At 39.1% G+C, this 15237-nt stretch overlaps 1 protein-coding gene across 3 annotated transcripts in view; it reads left to right on the forward strand.

Moving 5' to 3' along the window:
- LOC140734572 (ubiquitin carboxyl-terminal hydrolase 15-like) overlaps positions 1 to 15237 on the forward strand; it is a 108104-nt gene that overhangs the window by 72928 nt on the left and 19939 nt on the right. For all 3 annotated transcript variants that reach the window (XM_073058728.1, XM_073058729.1, XM_073058730.1), the window contains 7 exons: positions 365 to 538; positions 6015 to 6173; positions 6930 to 7154; positions 9553 to 9636; positions 9722 to 9816; positions 13583 to 13774; positions 14185 to 14300. In XM_073058728.1, coding sequence (XP_072914829.1) covers positions 365 to 538; positions 6015 to 6173; positions 6930 to 7154; positions 9553 to 9636; positions 9722 to 9816; positions 13583 to 13774; positions 14185 to 14300 — 1045 coding nt within the window. The remainder of the gene's footprint in view (positions 1 to 364; positions 539 to 6014; positions 6174 to 6929; positions 7155 to 9552; positions 9637 to 9721; positions 9817 to 13582; positions 13775 to 14184; positions 14301 to 15237) is intronic.

Raw genomic sequence — 15237 nt, forward strand, 5'->3', positions numbered from 1 at the left:
CATGATCAAATGGGAGAGCAGACTCAATGGGCTGAATGGCCTGCTTCGGTGTCGTATCTTTACCCGATAAAGACCGAAGCCAATGCCAGCTCAAGTTCAAGTTTTCATTCATTCACAGCCAATTATTCTGCCAGTGGCACATTCATGGAGCAACTAAAACACCAAGTGTAATTTTATTCCTTACTAAATAGCTAAATCATTGGAGGAACATTATGTAAACACTTCCTTAACAGGCATTCCACAACACCATTGCATCAACTGTAGTGAAGCTAAAGTGGTCCATCTTGTCAATCAAAATGACTAGTTGATAAAAAGTGATTATTTTGTATCTTACTCTTTTGTGTTTGTCTTTGCTTTCTTTAAGTGTCTAAGTAATACCCCGCCACTGACAGAATACTTTGTGTCCGATGAATATGTGGATGAATTAAATCATGATAACCTACTGGGAATGAAAGGAGAGATAGCCAACGCTTATGCAGATCTCATCAAACAGATGTGGTCAGGCAAATATAGCTATGTTACTCCAAGGGCATTTAAGGTATGTATGAAGTAAAAATAGCTGTCTAAAGTTAACTTCAGTATGATGGAATTTCACACTGCAAGCTTAATACAATTTACTTTAATCCTTTTGTTTATTCAGTAGTAACAAAAGACGTGTATAATTGTAGCGTTCTTTTTCTTCTTGACTGTCATGGTCTGTTGCAACTGAAGGGAAAAGCTAATAATTGCAGAATTGTTAATTGAACAGCTAAGCTGGCACTTTAAATCTGAAGACTTTAAAAAACAAAAATAGTCTGGTCTCAATTTCATGTAAACTTCTTGCTACTGCATCCTGCTTGTTGCTAATCCATGGTATCTCATTGAAGTTCAAAGTAAATATATGTCACCATATGCAACCCTGAGATTAATTTTCTTGTAAGCATAGTCAATAATTCCATTATAGAATGATAACCATAATAGAATCAATGAAAGACCACACCAACTTGGGCGTTCAGCCGGTGTGCACAGGACAAGAAGCTGTGAAAATGCAAAAAAAAAGACATAATAATAAATAAATAAACAATAAATATCAAGAATGTGAGATGAAGAGCCCTTGAAAGTAAATCCATAGACTATATCAAATTCTGTGGGAACACCATCTTGCCAGCCTGGACCTTATGCAGCTACCCCAACAAGCTCTGGATCACCAGTGACCTGAAAGAACTTTTGAACAAGAAGAAAGCCTTCATGTCCAGAGATAGGCGAGTACAGAGTGAACTGAGGGCGTGCAAAGAATCCTACAAGAGCAAGCTGGAGTACAAGCATAAGGGACATGTGGTCGGGCATGAAGCTGATCACTGGCTTCAAGGTTAAGAAAAGGAAGATCAAGGACTGCCTGGATAGGGCCAACGAATTGAACTTGTTTTTCAACAGGTTCAACACTGGACCTCTTGCTGTCCCCTCCCCCACTCGCCCAAACCGTACACCCTCCCTGCCCCTGAAGCCTTCTCCCTCCACCCACACCCCCTCCAGTGAGTGCTTGTGTTCCAAACCCCCCCCCCCCCCCCAAAACTTTGGAGTATCCTGCCTCCATGGGAAGGACTGCCCTCTCCTGCCTCACTGTGACTGCAGGTCAGGTTAAGAGACAGCTGGTGAGACGACATCATGGCAGGACTTCTGGACTGAACAGTATCAGTCCCAGGGTACAGAAGGTCTGTGCAAGCCAGCTGTTTGGTATTTTGCAGCACCTTTACAATCTTGAGTCTGAGTCAGGTGAAGATACCGGTGCTATGGAAGACTTCCTGCTTGGTTCCTGAACCAAAGAAGATGACTCCATCTGAACTTAATGACTACAGACCAATTCTCCTCACATCTCATGTGTTGAAGGTGCTGGAGAGGCTAGTCCTGACTTACCTTGGACCACAGGTGAGATCTTCATTGGACCCTCTACAGTTTGCCTACCAGCCTCATGTGGGAGTGGATGATGCCATCATCTACCTGTTGCAGAGACCTCACCCCCACCTGGATGATGCTGGTGGCATTGTGAGAGTCACATCTTTCTCTAGTGCCTTCAATAGAATCCAGTCACTTCTGAGTGTGAAGCTACAAAGGATGGGTGTAGATAAACTCACTATCTCCTGGATTACTGACTGACAGATGAACCCCAACTTGTACGGCTGGGTAGTTCTCTGTCTGAGATGGTGGTGAGTGGCACTGGAGTGCCATGAGGGACTGTCCTGTCTCCATTTCTGTTCACACTGTACACCTCAGACTGACAGTACAACCCTGAGCCTTGTCACTTGCAGAAGTTCTCTGATGACTCTGTGGTGGTTGGGTGTATCAGAGACGGGCAGGAGTCGGAGTACAGAGGACTGGTGGACAAGTTGGTGGAGTGGTGTGGGAGGAACCACCTGCCCCTGACCGTGGCCAAAACCAGAGAAATGCTGCTTGATTTTAGGAGGAAGAGGACTGTGACGAGTCCTGTATACATTCTGGGAGAAAGGTTGTGGTGGAGAAGTACAAATACTTGGGTGTTTACCTCAACAATAGACTTGACTAGAAGACAAACACCAAGGCTGTTTACAAGAAGGGGATGAACAGACTCTTATCTAAGGAAGCTGAGATCCTTCAATGTGTGCAGCAGGATGCTGGAAATCTTTTACCAGTCTGTCGTAGCAAGGGCGGTCTTCTTTGCGGCTTTATGTTGGGGGAGCGGCATGGTGATGCAAAAAGACTAACTAAACTCATCAGAAAGGCTGAATCCGTCCTTGGTTACAACCCAGACTCTTTTGAGTTAGTGATGGAGAGGTCACTAAACAAACTGTTATCTATTATGGACAATCAGGCACATCCTGTCTATGAGCTACTGAATAAGCAGCGGAGCACCCTTTCGAACAGACTCATTCAGCTCTCCTATCACAAGGATCATCACAGAAAATCTTTCCTACCAAATGCAATAAGCATATACAAGAGTTCAATTCTGTTTGACAGGAGTCACACATCATAGTGCAATAGTCTCTGTTTTATTATTTCGTACATTATTATTGCACATTGGTAAATTATTACTGTGTCTATTATTCTGTATTTATTATTAGTTGGGTCTGCACCCTGCTAAGTGTGTTTTTAAATGTTGCTGCTGTAATGAAAGAATTTTCCACTCGGGATCAATGAAGTACTTATTATTATAGGTTAAACATAGAACAATACAGCACAGTACAGGCCATTTGGCCCACAATGTTGTGCCGACCCTTAAACCCTGCCTCCCATATAACCCTCCACCTTAAATTCCTCCATATACCTGTCTAGTAGTCTCTTAAACTTCACTAGTGTATCTGCCTCCACCACTGACTCAGGCACCACGCACCAACCACTCTCTAAGTAAAAAACCTTCCTCTAATATCCCCCTTGAATTTCCCACCCCTTACCTTAAAGCTGTGTCCTCTTGTATTGAGCAGTGGTGCCCTGGGGAAGAGACGCTGGTTGTCCACTCTGTCTATTCCTCTTTATATCTTGTATGCCTCTATCATGTTTCCTCTGATCCTCCTTCTCTCCAAAGAGTAAAGCCCTATCTGATCGTAATGCATACTCTCTAAACCAGGCAGCATCCTGGTAAATCTCCTCTCTACCCTTTCCAATGCTTCCACATCCTTCCTATAGTGAGGTAACCAGAACTGGCCACAGTACTCCAAGTGTGGCATCATTACCCCATGACTCTTAAACTCTATCCCTCAACTTATGAAAGCTAACATTCCATAAGCTTTCTTAACTACCCTATCTACCTGTGAGGCAACTTTCAGGGATCTTGTGGACATGTACCCCCAGATCTCTCTGCTCCTCCACACTTCCAAGTATCCTGCCATTTACTTTCTACTCTGCCTTGAAGTTTATCCTTCCAAAGTGTACCACCTCACACTTCTGGGTTGAACTCCATCTGCCACTTCTCAGCCCACTTCTGCATCCTATCAATGTCTCTGCAATCTTCGACAATCCTCAACACTATCCACAACACAACCAACCTTTATGTCGTCTGCAAACTTGCCAACCCACCCTTCTACCCCCACATCCAGGTTGTTAAGAAAAATCACGAAAAGTAGAGGTCCCAGAACCGATCCTTGAGGGGCACCACTAGTCACAACCCTCCAATCGGAATGTACTGATTGAGGTTGTGGGAGCAGTTCAGCGATGGGGCAAGTTCTCTGAGAAAGCAGATCAAAGCAGTGGTTAGAAATTACAAATGAGCAATGATAGCATATGATCCTTTATTACAAGGGGACTGGAGCTTAGGGTACTTGTGAGGACACATCTGGAGTATTGTGCATAATTTTGGTCCCCTTATTTAAACAGAGATAGCGGAATTGGAAAGAATCCAAAATGACTCACTCGGCAAACTTCTGGAATGTAGGTTTTGTTTGATCATTTGGAGTTTAGAAGGATGAGGACTGATCGTGTTGAAACATAATAGGAGGAGGTATTTTGGGTTAGATGTCAAGATATTTCCACAGGCAGAAAAATCTTTAATGAGGGGACACACAGTGCCTTGATAAAGTATTCAATCCCCAACCCTTTGTTCACATATGTGAGTATTAAAACCAGGGATTTTCATCAATTTAACTGAGAATTTATATCTGTCAATCATGTGCTCCTTTTTTCACAGCAGAGCCCAAAAAATACAGAAAATTATAAAGCATAAAAAACTAAAAAATGTCAGCATTTTAAAAGTACTTTGTTCAATACTTAGTTGAACCACCTCTTGCAGCTATTACAGCCGGTAGTCTTTTTGGATAAGTCTCCTAGCTTTGCACACTTTGATGGAGCAAGATTCACCCAATCCTCCTTGCAAAATTGCTGAAGCTATGCCAGGTTAATTGGGGACTGATGGTTGACAGTCACCTTGAGGTCTTGCCAGAGGTATTCTATCATGTTAAGATCAGGATTCTGACTGGGCCTCTCAATGACATCAATCTTCTTCATTTGAAGCCACTCTATGGTTGCATTGGCTGTGTGTTGTGGGTTGTCCTGCTGAAAGATGAGCTTCCTCCCCAGTTTAATCTTTCTGGCAGAGGCTAGCAGGATTTATCCAGGACATATATATATAGTTAATTATGTGACTGAAGAACAGCAACCAACAAGGTGTCTCTCTCTCTCTCTCTCTCTCTCTCTCTCTCTCTCTCTCTCTCTCTCTCTCTCCCTCTCTCCCTCTCTCCCTCTCTCCCTCTCTCCCTCTCTCCCTCTCCCTCTCTCTCTCTCTCTCTTCCCCCCCTCCCCCTCTCTCTCTCTCTCTCCCCCCCTCTCCCTTCCTCTCCCCCCCCCCCCCCCACTGGAAGTTTATTCTGAATTTTACACATGGATAGTGGAATAAAATATTTAAACACAAGGCTAATTTCACCAAGTAAGTTTAATATTCAGAGAGTACTTGTGTAGTGGTTGACCCATTTCAGCCACAATATTCACTAGGCACTTTCAGGACTTGAGTCTCTAAAGACCTTGTGTTAATTAGTCTGGTGCTGTATTTCTGCAGAATCTGTGTTTTTGTAAATATATCTCTCTTCCTGAATTTCTGGAAATATTTCTCCTGATCCTAACCATTTAAAACGGGATCAGATTGACCAAAACCACTGTTGTTTGACCTTCACGATCAGGAGATTGTCATCATGATTTACAAGTGATTTGTTGCATTTAGGCCTAGTGGCATCCTGATTTATGAGCCTGGTTCTAAATCTGTCACTTATCAGGTTGTCTTTCCCTGGAAATAGATATAATGAGTTGTTCCTCAATCATTAAAACAAAAAAGGCAAAAAATTGGTTCATTGGTTAAATGCTTCAGATCATGACGTGAAAGCATGAATAGTTACTGCAAAAGGCAAAGGAAACAGGACTAATTGTCACAAGCGCAAGGGCCAACTGATGGGTGTGATTTGATGTCTGTTTTATACCTCATTAATTGAAACTATGCCTCTGCCATTCTTCCTTGTTGGTTGCTGTACTTCAGTCACATAATTAACTATATAAAAGCTTTTATCCATTTCATCCTCTAGACTCAAGTGGGTCGATTTGCTCCTCAGTTTTCTGGCTACCAGCAACAGGATTCTCAAGAACTGCTCGCCTTTCTGCTTGATGGTTTACACGAAGATTTGAATAGGATTAGAAAAAAGCCATATATTCAACTGAAAGATGCAGAAGGAAGGCCTGATGAGGTACAAAATTATATTTTCATATTTTAGTAAGGAACTGTTTTGAAGTAATTTCAAGTTGAAATATTCTCCCTCCACCTTCGCTTCATTGCTAAACTTGGTGCTTAGACTCCACAGTGATTTAAAACATCAAAACCATCTCATTAGCCTGTGAATCTTTGGCCCTTATCCTCCTTAACCTTTTCTATCTATGTACCTGTCCAAGTGTATTTTAAATGTTTTAATGTACATTTAAATGGCAGAGTGGAGATGTAAAGAGGTGTAAGGCACTCCTTCCCTCTGCTAGCCTGCAGGTCACCCTTAGGCAAGGTGCAGCAGTCTGAAGACTATTGATAATGGCTGGGGTCACTTATCTCATAAGACACTGCCCAGAAGGTAATGGCAAACAACTTCTGTGGCAAAATTTGCCAAGAACTATCATGGTCATGGAAAGACCATGATCGCCCACGTCATACAAGGCGACACATGATGATGATATACAGTACCTTTCTCAGCCACTTCTTCTGGCAGCTCATTCCATTTACTAACTATCCTCTGAATAGAAAAAGTTGCCCAGTTAGGTTTCTATTAAATCTCTCCACTCTCACCTTAAACCAATTTAAAGAAAAATTGTCCATAAATGTCTCTGACCAAATTTCATTCCTAGAATGAAATGGTAATTTGTGAAATAGTCATTGATAGATGAATAGTTGGATCTGTTGTTTTATGCTCCAGTAGCGTCTATTTCAGTTTGTTTTTTCTCCCCCCATCTTTTCTAAGGTGGTTGCTAAGGAGGCATGGGAAAACCACAGAAAACGAAACGATTCCATCATTGTAGATATTTTCCATGGTCTTTTTAAATCTACACTCGTTTGCCCTGAATGTTCAAAAGTTTCAGTGACGTTCGACCCATTTTGTTATTTAACGCTTCCGTTACCCTTAAAAAAGGAGCGCACCTTGGAGGTTTTCCTTGTTGGAAATGATCCACTCAGCAAACCTATGCAGGTATGAGAAAGCTCAGTCTGATGCAACATTTGTACTGTGCACGTTTTGGTACTGTTTGGTCATGGTTTGTTTACCTTCTTTATAGTCATCTAGCTGCTGAATAGATTCAATAAGTCATTATATTTAAATAGTCATTTTAAAGTGTAAAATTCCTGAAGTCTTTTTTTCCGAGACAAAAAAAGGACAAAAGAAATAAGGATTGAATCAGTTGGGTTTTAAGGGAGGGGTGTGAGTTGGGGAAGTTATGGACAAGTATCAGCAACAAAGTCTTGGCAAAATCCTCTAAATCCATTGTGAGAATGGGTGAATCAGTGTACACATACTTACCAGCGGCAAAGCATGTTTAACAGACCTGATTTTTCCTGAAATGTGAGTTCCTATGGGAATATGATGAATGTTTGCTGCAGGTTTTAAAATGCTTTAAAGGTTTTCTCAAAACCCTGAAGTTTTTAAAAACTGTAACATCTATGCCAACTCATGAAGTTCCCTGAGCCACAATCATCAAATGGAGGAGTATTTGAGAAGGCATTTGGCTACTACTAATCTCAGTGATGAGAAAGCCATTCCCAAACAGTAGAAGTGGTGCAGGATATCTGAAACTTCCACCACCTAGGGCAAGGGTTTACAACTTCCACATCAACCTTAACCACCTCAGAACGAGTGGAAGCACGAGACTCTGACTGAGGGGGTGCCTAATGGGCCACTGGTAGGAGTAGGGAATAAAGGGTAAAGTGAGTGAGTTTAGTGTATAGTAATGAAGATTCAGCCTTGGGGTGAAGTAAAAACGCAGAATGGAGAGGTGAAATGATCATGGCAGGAATTGCAGGTGATTGCATAAAGAGGATTGGTGTAGAGGGGAGGAGGAGAGAGGGCCAGTGACAGAGAGAGGAGAAATGCAGATTATCATGCCTTGTTTTCTCAGTTTAAATGTTGTGTTTTAAAGTAAAAGGTATTCAGTCACGGTGAGGGTATCTGAGATTGAGTTTTAAGGTATTTCTAAGATAACTTTTTAATTAGCTCCTCTCATACTCTAATTTGCTAACTTGTTTCAGTAATCATTAAACACCGTAAATGTATCATTTTAGAAAAAAATTGATCCCATTTTGGGATGAGCACAGAAGGGGGCCAGTACAGTTTGATTAATTAAGGAGAAAACTGGGGCTTTCTCTATATATTGGTGGTATGTTAATTCATGTAAGCTGGTTAATCCTTATGAGCTAGCATGACTTTCTTTGACAGGTTGAAATAGGTTGTATTGTTTTAACTATGTAAGTCCAATCATTACTGCTGCTCTGCACTTTCCTGCCCTATGCCAGAAAGTAGCAGGGTCATAGGATCAGCCATTTTACCTGGCCCAACTTCAGTGAGATTAAACAAGTGAAAGACAAAAGTTACTGGATAGGATGACAGGGTAGTAAGCACGCTTTGCAATAATCACAATTTGAAATGCAAAGATTTGGATGTAGTAATTTAGTAATTATCAAAATGCACTGGAGGTGAGGTGGGCGCTTGTGTGGAGTTGGTAATCTGGACTAAAGACTTGAGGTGGAGGGATATGTGACTTTGACAAATGTTTAGGAAGGAGATGTAATTGGTGTAAAGCAAGCATACCTCATTGTAGTTCGATAAAACTACTTCTCAGCTGACAGAAGTTTGATGTATCTATTACCCTGTATTGGGATAATAATAACAAAAATCATGGCACTTGGCACAAAATGAAAATCAAAATCTGCAGATGCTGTAAACCTGAAACAGAAACAAAATGTTGGAGGCAGACAGATCAGGCAGAGCATGTAAAAAGAGAAACCCTTGACATTTGTCAAACAAAACTTCTCTAACCTGAAATTCTTAACTCTTTTTCATGCCATCGATATTGCCTGACTTAATTGTTTCTTACATTTTCTGAAAGTTGATTGGACAGGATATTTATGGTGTGCAGCAGTTAATGTTTAGATGTGATGTCCTTTTGTCAGAGCTGGAGGATTTTGAGGGTAGGGAATAGATTGAGTAGATTCCCAGGTAACCATTGAAGACTTAAAGATACTGGACCATGTTGTAGAGGACTATGCCATCATTAGTGTTGAACAGACAGTTCGATGGCACCAAAATGTCTCTAAGTAGTGGACTGATCCCGTGCTTGTACATAACATCACCAGAAAATAGGTAAGCAAAGGTCATAACTACAATTTTTAGGGGTATCTGAAGTGGTAGTGAAGCAATGGGAGTGAATCCACTGGGAGAATCTGTCAATACCAAATAGATATGTCTTATTATGTAATGTAAACTGGTTTATATAACAGTTCACTAAAATCTTGTATGATATATTCAAACGTGCAGAACATGCTTTCATCAAAGACAAAATAAACAAATGTTGAATTGAAGTTCTTTTTTCTTCCAGTATAAAGTAGTTGTTCCAAAAATCGGAATAATTTCTGATCTGTGTGCTGCACTCTCTACTCTTTCCCATGTCCCTGCAGACAAGGTAAGAATTGCAATTATTCCATGTTTGAATAGTTGATTTTTTATGCTTTGGGATAACTGAATCATCTTTTAAATTTCATATTCAGATGGTTGTCACGGATATATACAACCACCGGTTTCACAGAATATTTTCCATGGATGAAAACCTGAGAAGCATCATGGAACGAGATGATATCTTTGTGTAAGTAACTGTATAACGCAACTCTTTAGTATTGTCCTTTTAATACTCCTAAAAGCAAGGGACAAAGGGATTTGCAAATCAAGACTTTTCATTTTTAAAAGTACACCTAACATGGAAATGGGAGTGATCGCATAGCTTAGGACTTTATTACTGGAATGTAGAAGATTACGGAGAGATTTGAGGTAGACAAATTTATGATGGGTATAGATAAGGTAATTGCAAGTGTCCACTGAGGTTGGGTGGGACTACAATTAGAGGTCATGGGCTATGGGTGAAAAGTTTAAGGGGAAATGAGGGAAAGCTTCTTCATTTAGAAGATCGTGATAGTGTGGAACGAGCTGCCAGCGCCAGTGGTGAATGCATGCTCAATTTCACTGTTTAAGAGAAGTTTGAATAAGTAGTAGGGGTATGGATGTCTATGGTCCAGATACAGGTCAGTGGGACTAGGCAAGCAGTTTAAATGGTTCAGCATGGACTAAATGGGCCATAGGGCCTGTTTCTGTGCTGTACTTTTCTATGACTCCATACCATAATACGCACATGCCAAAGAGCAATGTACAATTCACATATCTTACAATGAGACTGATAGCTTGATTACCACAATGAAATAGGTGAGTTGTTTTTGAACTGAGGTTTGTATTTACAGTTCTGCTGAAAGGAAGATCTCAGTGATGCTATCGATTAGTCCTAAATCACATTTTGCAACCCACCTCTCTCGCCCAACACCACCCCAAAGCTCTGTGCCATATACCATCTGCTGCCAACTCTTGGGCAACCTATTTCCAGTTATTCCTTTATTTCACCTTTATACACATAAGAGCAGCCAAGAATCAGTAATGCCTTTTGTAGAACAGTCAACATTAACCTGGATGTAAAAGATGTTTGTCTAAGGGGCTTTTATTGTATATCAATGGAAAGTAGCAGTAAAAATGTGCACTTAAATAATGCCTTTCACAATAACTTGCATTTCTATAGAAATACATGAATTATGTTTGAGATTGGGTTACTTGGCTTCTGAAAAAAGAGAGATTGAACAACCAAAAGACCCAACCAGTAACCACAGACACCAATTACTCATGCCCTCACTGTATCAGAATATGTGGATTCTGGGTCAGCTTCTCAACCGAGAGCCCATCAATATACACCCTTCGGAAAAGCACCACACTCAACTTGAGTGATCACCTTTAATTCCTGCTACCATTTGTTAAGATCATGATGGATCTGATTGTAACTTCAGTTCAACATTTCTTTCTATTGAGAGCTATCCTTTAATCCCCTTTCTTAACTATCTGCCTTAAAGATGTTCAAATATTAGTTATATCATCCTTCAAAAGAAAGTGTTAGTGAGTAACAACCTTACAATTGACAGAAAGAACTCTGCCTCATCAAATGAGGTAAGTCACCAAACGTAAGTCACCAACAACTTCTTAACTTGTCTTGAGTTAAGAAGTTTTGATCAACCTTGAATTTACAGAGGAGAACAAAAAACATTTAGCCAAGAGTGTAGTGGAATTATCAATTCTGGAGAAGCGAGGCATTCACCACCAAATCAACTGAGGGCTTGGGAAGTCCTGAGTGTTTTATTGCCATTTAACTGCCTTAAAGTCTTTGTTATTATTTAACTAGATAAAGTTATTGAACTCTGGTGTTTAAGTCCAAGGTTATTTTAGAAGTCAGGAATGAGGCATAAAATGATTGTTTTATTAAGAGCTGATGGAACAAAAAGAACAGGAACAAAACAGAGACAGGGATCTTACTACTTGGAAGAAGAGAGGATCTAAAGATGGTGCTTGGCATAAAACAATTACCTTTATACCCAGAGATAAGATTTTTCTTTAGATACCAATAATCCAATTAGAAAATACTTATTCAATACTGCTGTAAAATCAACCAATAAGAAGATACTAGCCGCGTATCATAGGACAGCCAGAGCTTTCCAGAATTATACTTTGTATAACCACTAGAGGCATACTAGGCTGTTATGAATATAAAATACAAACAAATAATTAATTGTCAAACTGCAAAGAAAAGGACAATTAAAATTAAACAGTCAGATCCAATACAATCAAAACAGTTCTTTCCATGACTGTTAATAGATGCAAAATTAATTCATCTCAACGGCATCACAGGCTCTTAATTACTACTGTCAATTTAAAACTTACACAAATATTTGCTACTTTATAACACTTCAGAAATTACTTCATTGGTTACTTTATACAGCCAATCAGTGTTATCCAAATGATCTCTTTAAAGTCACAAGGAATTCCTACTTGCCTTTAGGCCTGTTTACTGGCAGTGGGTGACTGTTTCACTGGAGGGAGGAGGGGTGTTCTTGCAGTGCCCTGGTTCAGTGCAAAAGTTTTCATTTAGGACTTAGATTTTTCTGGTTTTTACCTTTTTTTAAAAAGCTCAACTTAGGAAGACAAATCTAGCTTTTCATTGATCACCTTTGCACTGGTTAGAATATACTGTATATATTTTGTCATATTATCCATCCATTTTTACTTCGAGAATGCAGCTTCCAAAATCTGAATGCAGCTATTTACTTATCTATTTATAAATATTCTCTTCAGAATTTTCTTCAAGGTACTTGCCTTTAATGTACAAAACTAATCTTCACTATCTGCCACTCTAAGTATAGCAGTATCCCATACTTTAAAAAGTCAAAATGCATTTTACAGAGCTTTTTTAATTTATTAAAATTTTATTGAAGATATATTTCAGGAACTGAATCCGTTCATAAATAGACAAATACTTGCATTGTGCATTGACTACTGACTAATTGTATTTATTTGTGCATTTAGAAGTTTATAACTTGGTAGCTTAGAAAAATTAAAACATTCATAAAAGCATGGAAAATTATGAATGTGTAGATATTATTTATTTTATATATTATATATTATATTATATTATATATTTTTCCAGCTTGTTTGTGTAACATTTGTAATAGCTAATTCGGCTCTTTGATGACAAAACAAAATCTCTGAACTAAACTAAAAATAAGAAATGAAAAATTCAAAGCCTGGTTGCATAATTTAGCTTTGCTCCCTGTAGTGATCATCCACTGCATGTATACGTGATTAACTACTGCACCACAGCTAGGTCTGAAATAAAGGAAGGAGATGACAGATTACTTAATTTGTTAAGGGAAAAATACTGCTGTAACTTAGAAGTCCCATTGGAACAGTTAACATGCACTTCAGCATCAGAATCAGTCGATGGGACCTTGATTGTAACCTTACAGCGGAGCACATCTTCAGTATTACATTTAATTTGGCTCAATATTGACAAAATTCAGAATTGGTCGTTGCCATTTCAAACATTCTGATCAAAAAATAATTATTACCGGTAATAAACTTTAAGGGAAAATAATGATGAAATTGAAAATTGGAGATGTAATAAGATTGGTCTTTGTTTATGATTCATTGAAATAGTTCAAATTGGAAGGATAGCTATTTCCTGTAATGACAGCTCACCTTTCACAACCCCATTTGTTGTAGTGTTTGGATGCTTGAAGTATTTGAATAATTAAATACTTTTTGCTTTTCATTCTGAAATCTTGTGTGATTCCATTCAGTATTTTAAAGTTGCACACCTTTGTCAAAGAGTAAACTGCTTGTTAGGTTAGCCATATTCCCTGAAGGAATATGCAGGTCATTTCATTTCTTGACCATCCCACACACCTGAAGGTTAATATTTTAATACCCATTGATTTCTAAAGAAGGATAATATAATGTTTAGTGAAATGAAACTTTATTGGTTGCAGTTTTGAAGTGAGTTGCAGTAGGATGGATGAAACGGACACAGTTGTAATTCCAGTGTATCTACGGGAAAAATATCGGCAGTCGGGCTATGGCCACCACAGCAACACCTGCTTATTTGGCCAACCGTTTATGATATCTGTGCCTAGAAGCATAACAGAGGAAAAGCTTTACAACCTGTTACTTATGAAAATGTGGTAAGTAGCATCCCAATTATTATCCTCTGAAAACTTGTGCTTACCATCTTATGTCACGGTAGGAGATCCAGTTTAGTTTGGTTAATATTAGCATATATCTGCTGCCATCTTAGTATGTTACAGCTAGTCTTGATATTCCATCCCCAACCTGCATGATTATTTTGGAGATAAGGTTGCACAAAAGTGGCAGTGTGCAACATACTTGCCATACAGGGTAAGCCACTTGCACATAACTTTTGCTTTTAATTTGATCCATCGCTGATGTTTTTGTGTGCCCGAATTCTTACTGCTTCACTCCCCACCACCTTGTGCTACTCATCTCCCTGCTGTTTCCCTCACAGTCTCACATTTTTAATCATTAAGGAAATTTAACTTTCTGAAATATTTTTACACTGTACCTTTGATTTTAGCCGGTACATTAGAAACTATAATGAAAACGAAGATGAGGAAGGAACCCTTCATTTTTCCAAAGACCTTGGTATCAATGGGAACGGGCAAAATGGTGTTCATGAGGAAGGATCTCCAAGTAAGAATCGAGTATTTCTAACTTGTTAATACGATCAATCTTATTGGGAGCTAAGTGACTGTTCTTTTGGCAATTTTCCTTCCCTCTAACAATAGGGCAATATATGTTAAATATGAATGCTTAAATACTAATTGATACAGTCACATTTATTTAACCACAGTGACTGCACATAAAAATATTTTTACAAGTTTGGTTCTCTCATTGGCAAAATATTATGAGTAGTGATACACAACACAAAAAAAAACAAGCTGTTGGGGGAAGTTATTGGGTAAAGCATCATCTCTGGAGGAACATGCACAGTTCATGTTTCAAGTTGAGACCCCTCATCTGGAGTTGATAGTTCTTTCCCTGAACCATCAACTCCAGCAACACTGCCTGACCCTCTGAGTTCCTCAACCAGTTTGTTTATGATCTGCAGTCCCTTGTGTCTCAGTAGTTTACAGTTACTGGCTTGGCATTTGATAATCTGTTATATATTAAAGATTTCATAGTGCAATGTTTCCACAAATTGCATTTGCCCTTGTCTGATTCCATTCCAGTTCTATCCATGTACTGTTCATGGACACGTCGTGTAACCTGACAGATTTGTTTAGACTGACTAGGTGTGAGGCAAGTGAAATAAATAAAACTGAGTTGTAGATACTGAACTAACCTAACACATGTTAAAGTGATAACTTTTTTCATGTCTGTCATGATAGATAGATTTTATTTTGTATGTGTGTGGAAAGATGCGTGTTATTGAGGCTGCAGGACAGGATAATTCCATCTTCCATCATTTCAAAATAGTTGTATTAGTTTCTTCATAAATACAAATCCATATCAATAAATGGAGGTATTCATTCTCTTCATCTTTTGACTTTCAGATACAATAATATAATTTTTTTTTCAAGTTTTCGTATAGTACTTGGGCAATGTTTCATCAGTTATAATACAAAAA

The sequence above is a fragment of the Hemitrygon akajei genome, chromosome 10 (assembly GCF_048418815.1).
Source record: "Hemitrygon akajei chromosome 10, sHemAka1.3, whole genome shotgun sequence".
Taxonomy (NCBI): Eukaryota; Metazoa; Chordata; class Chondrichthyes; order Myliobatiformes; family Dasyatidae; genus Hemitrygon; species Hemitrygon akajei.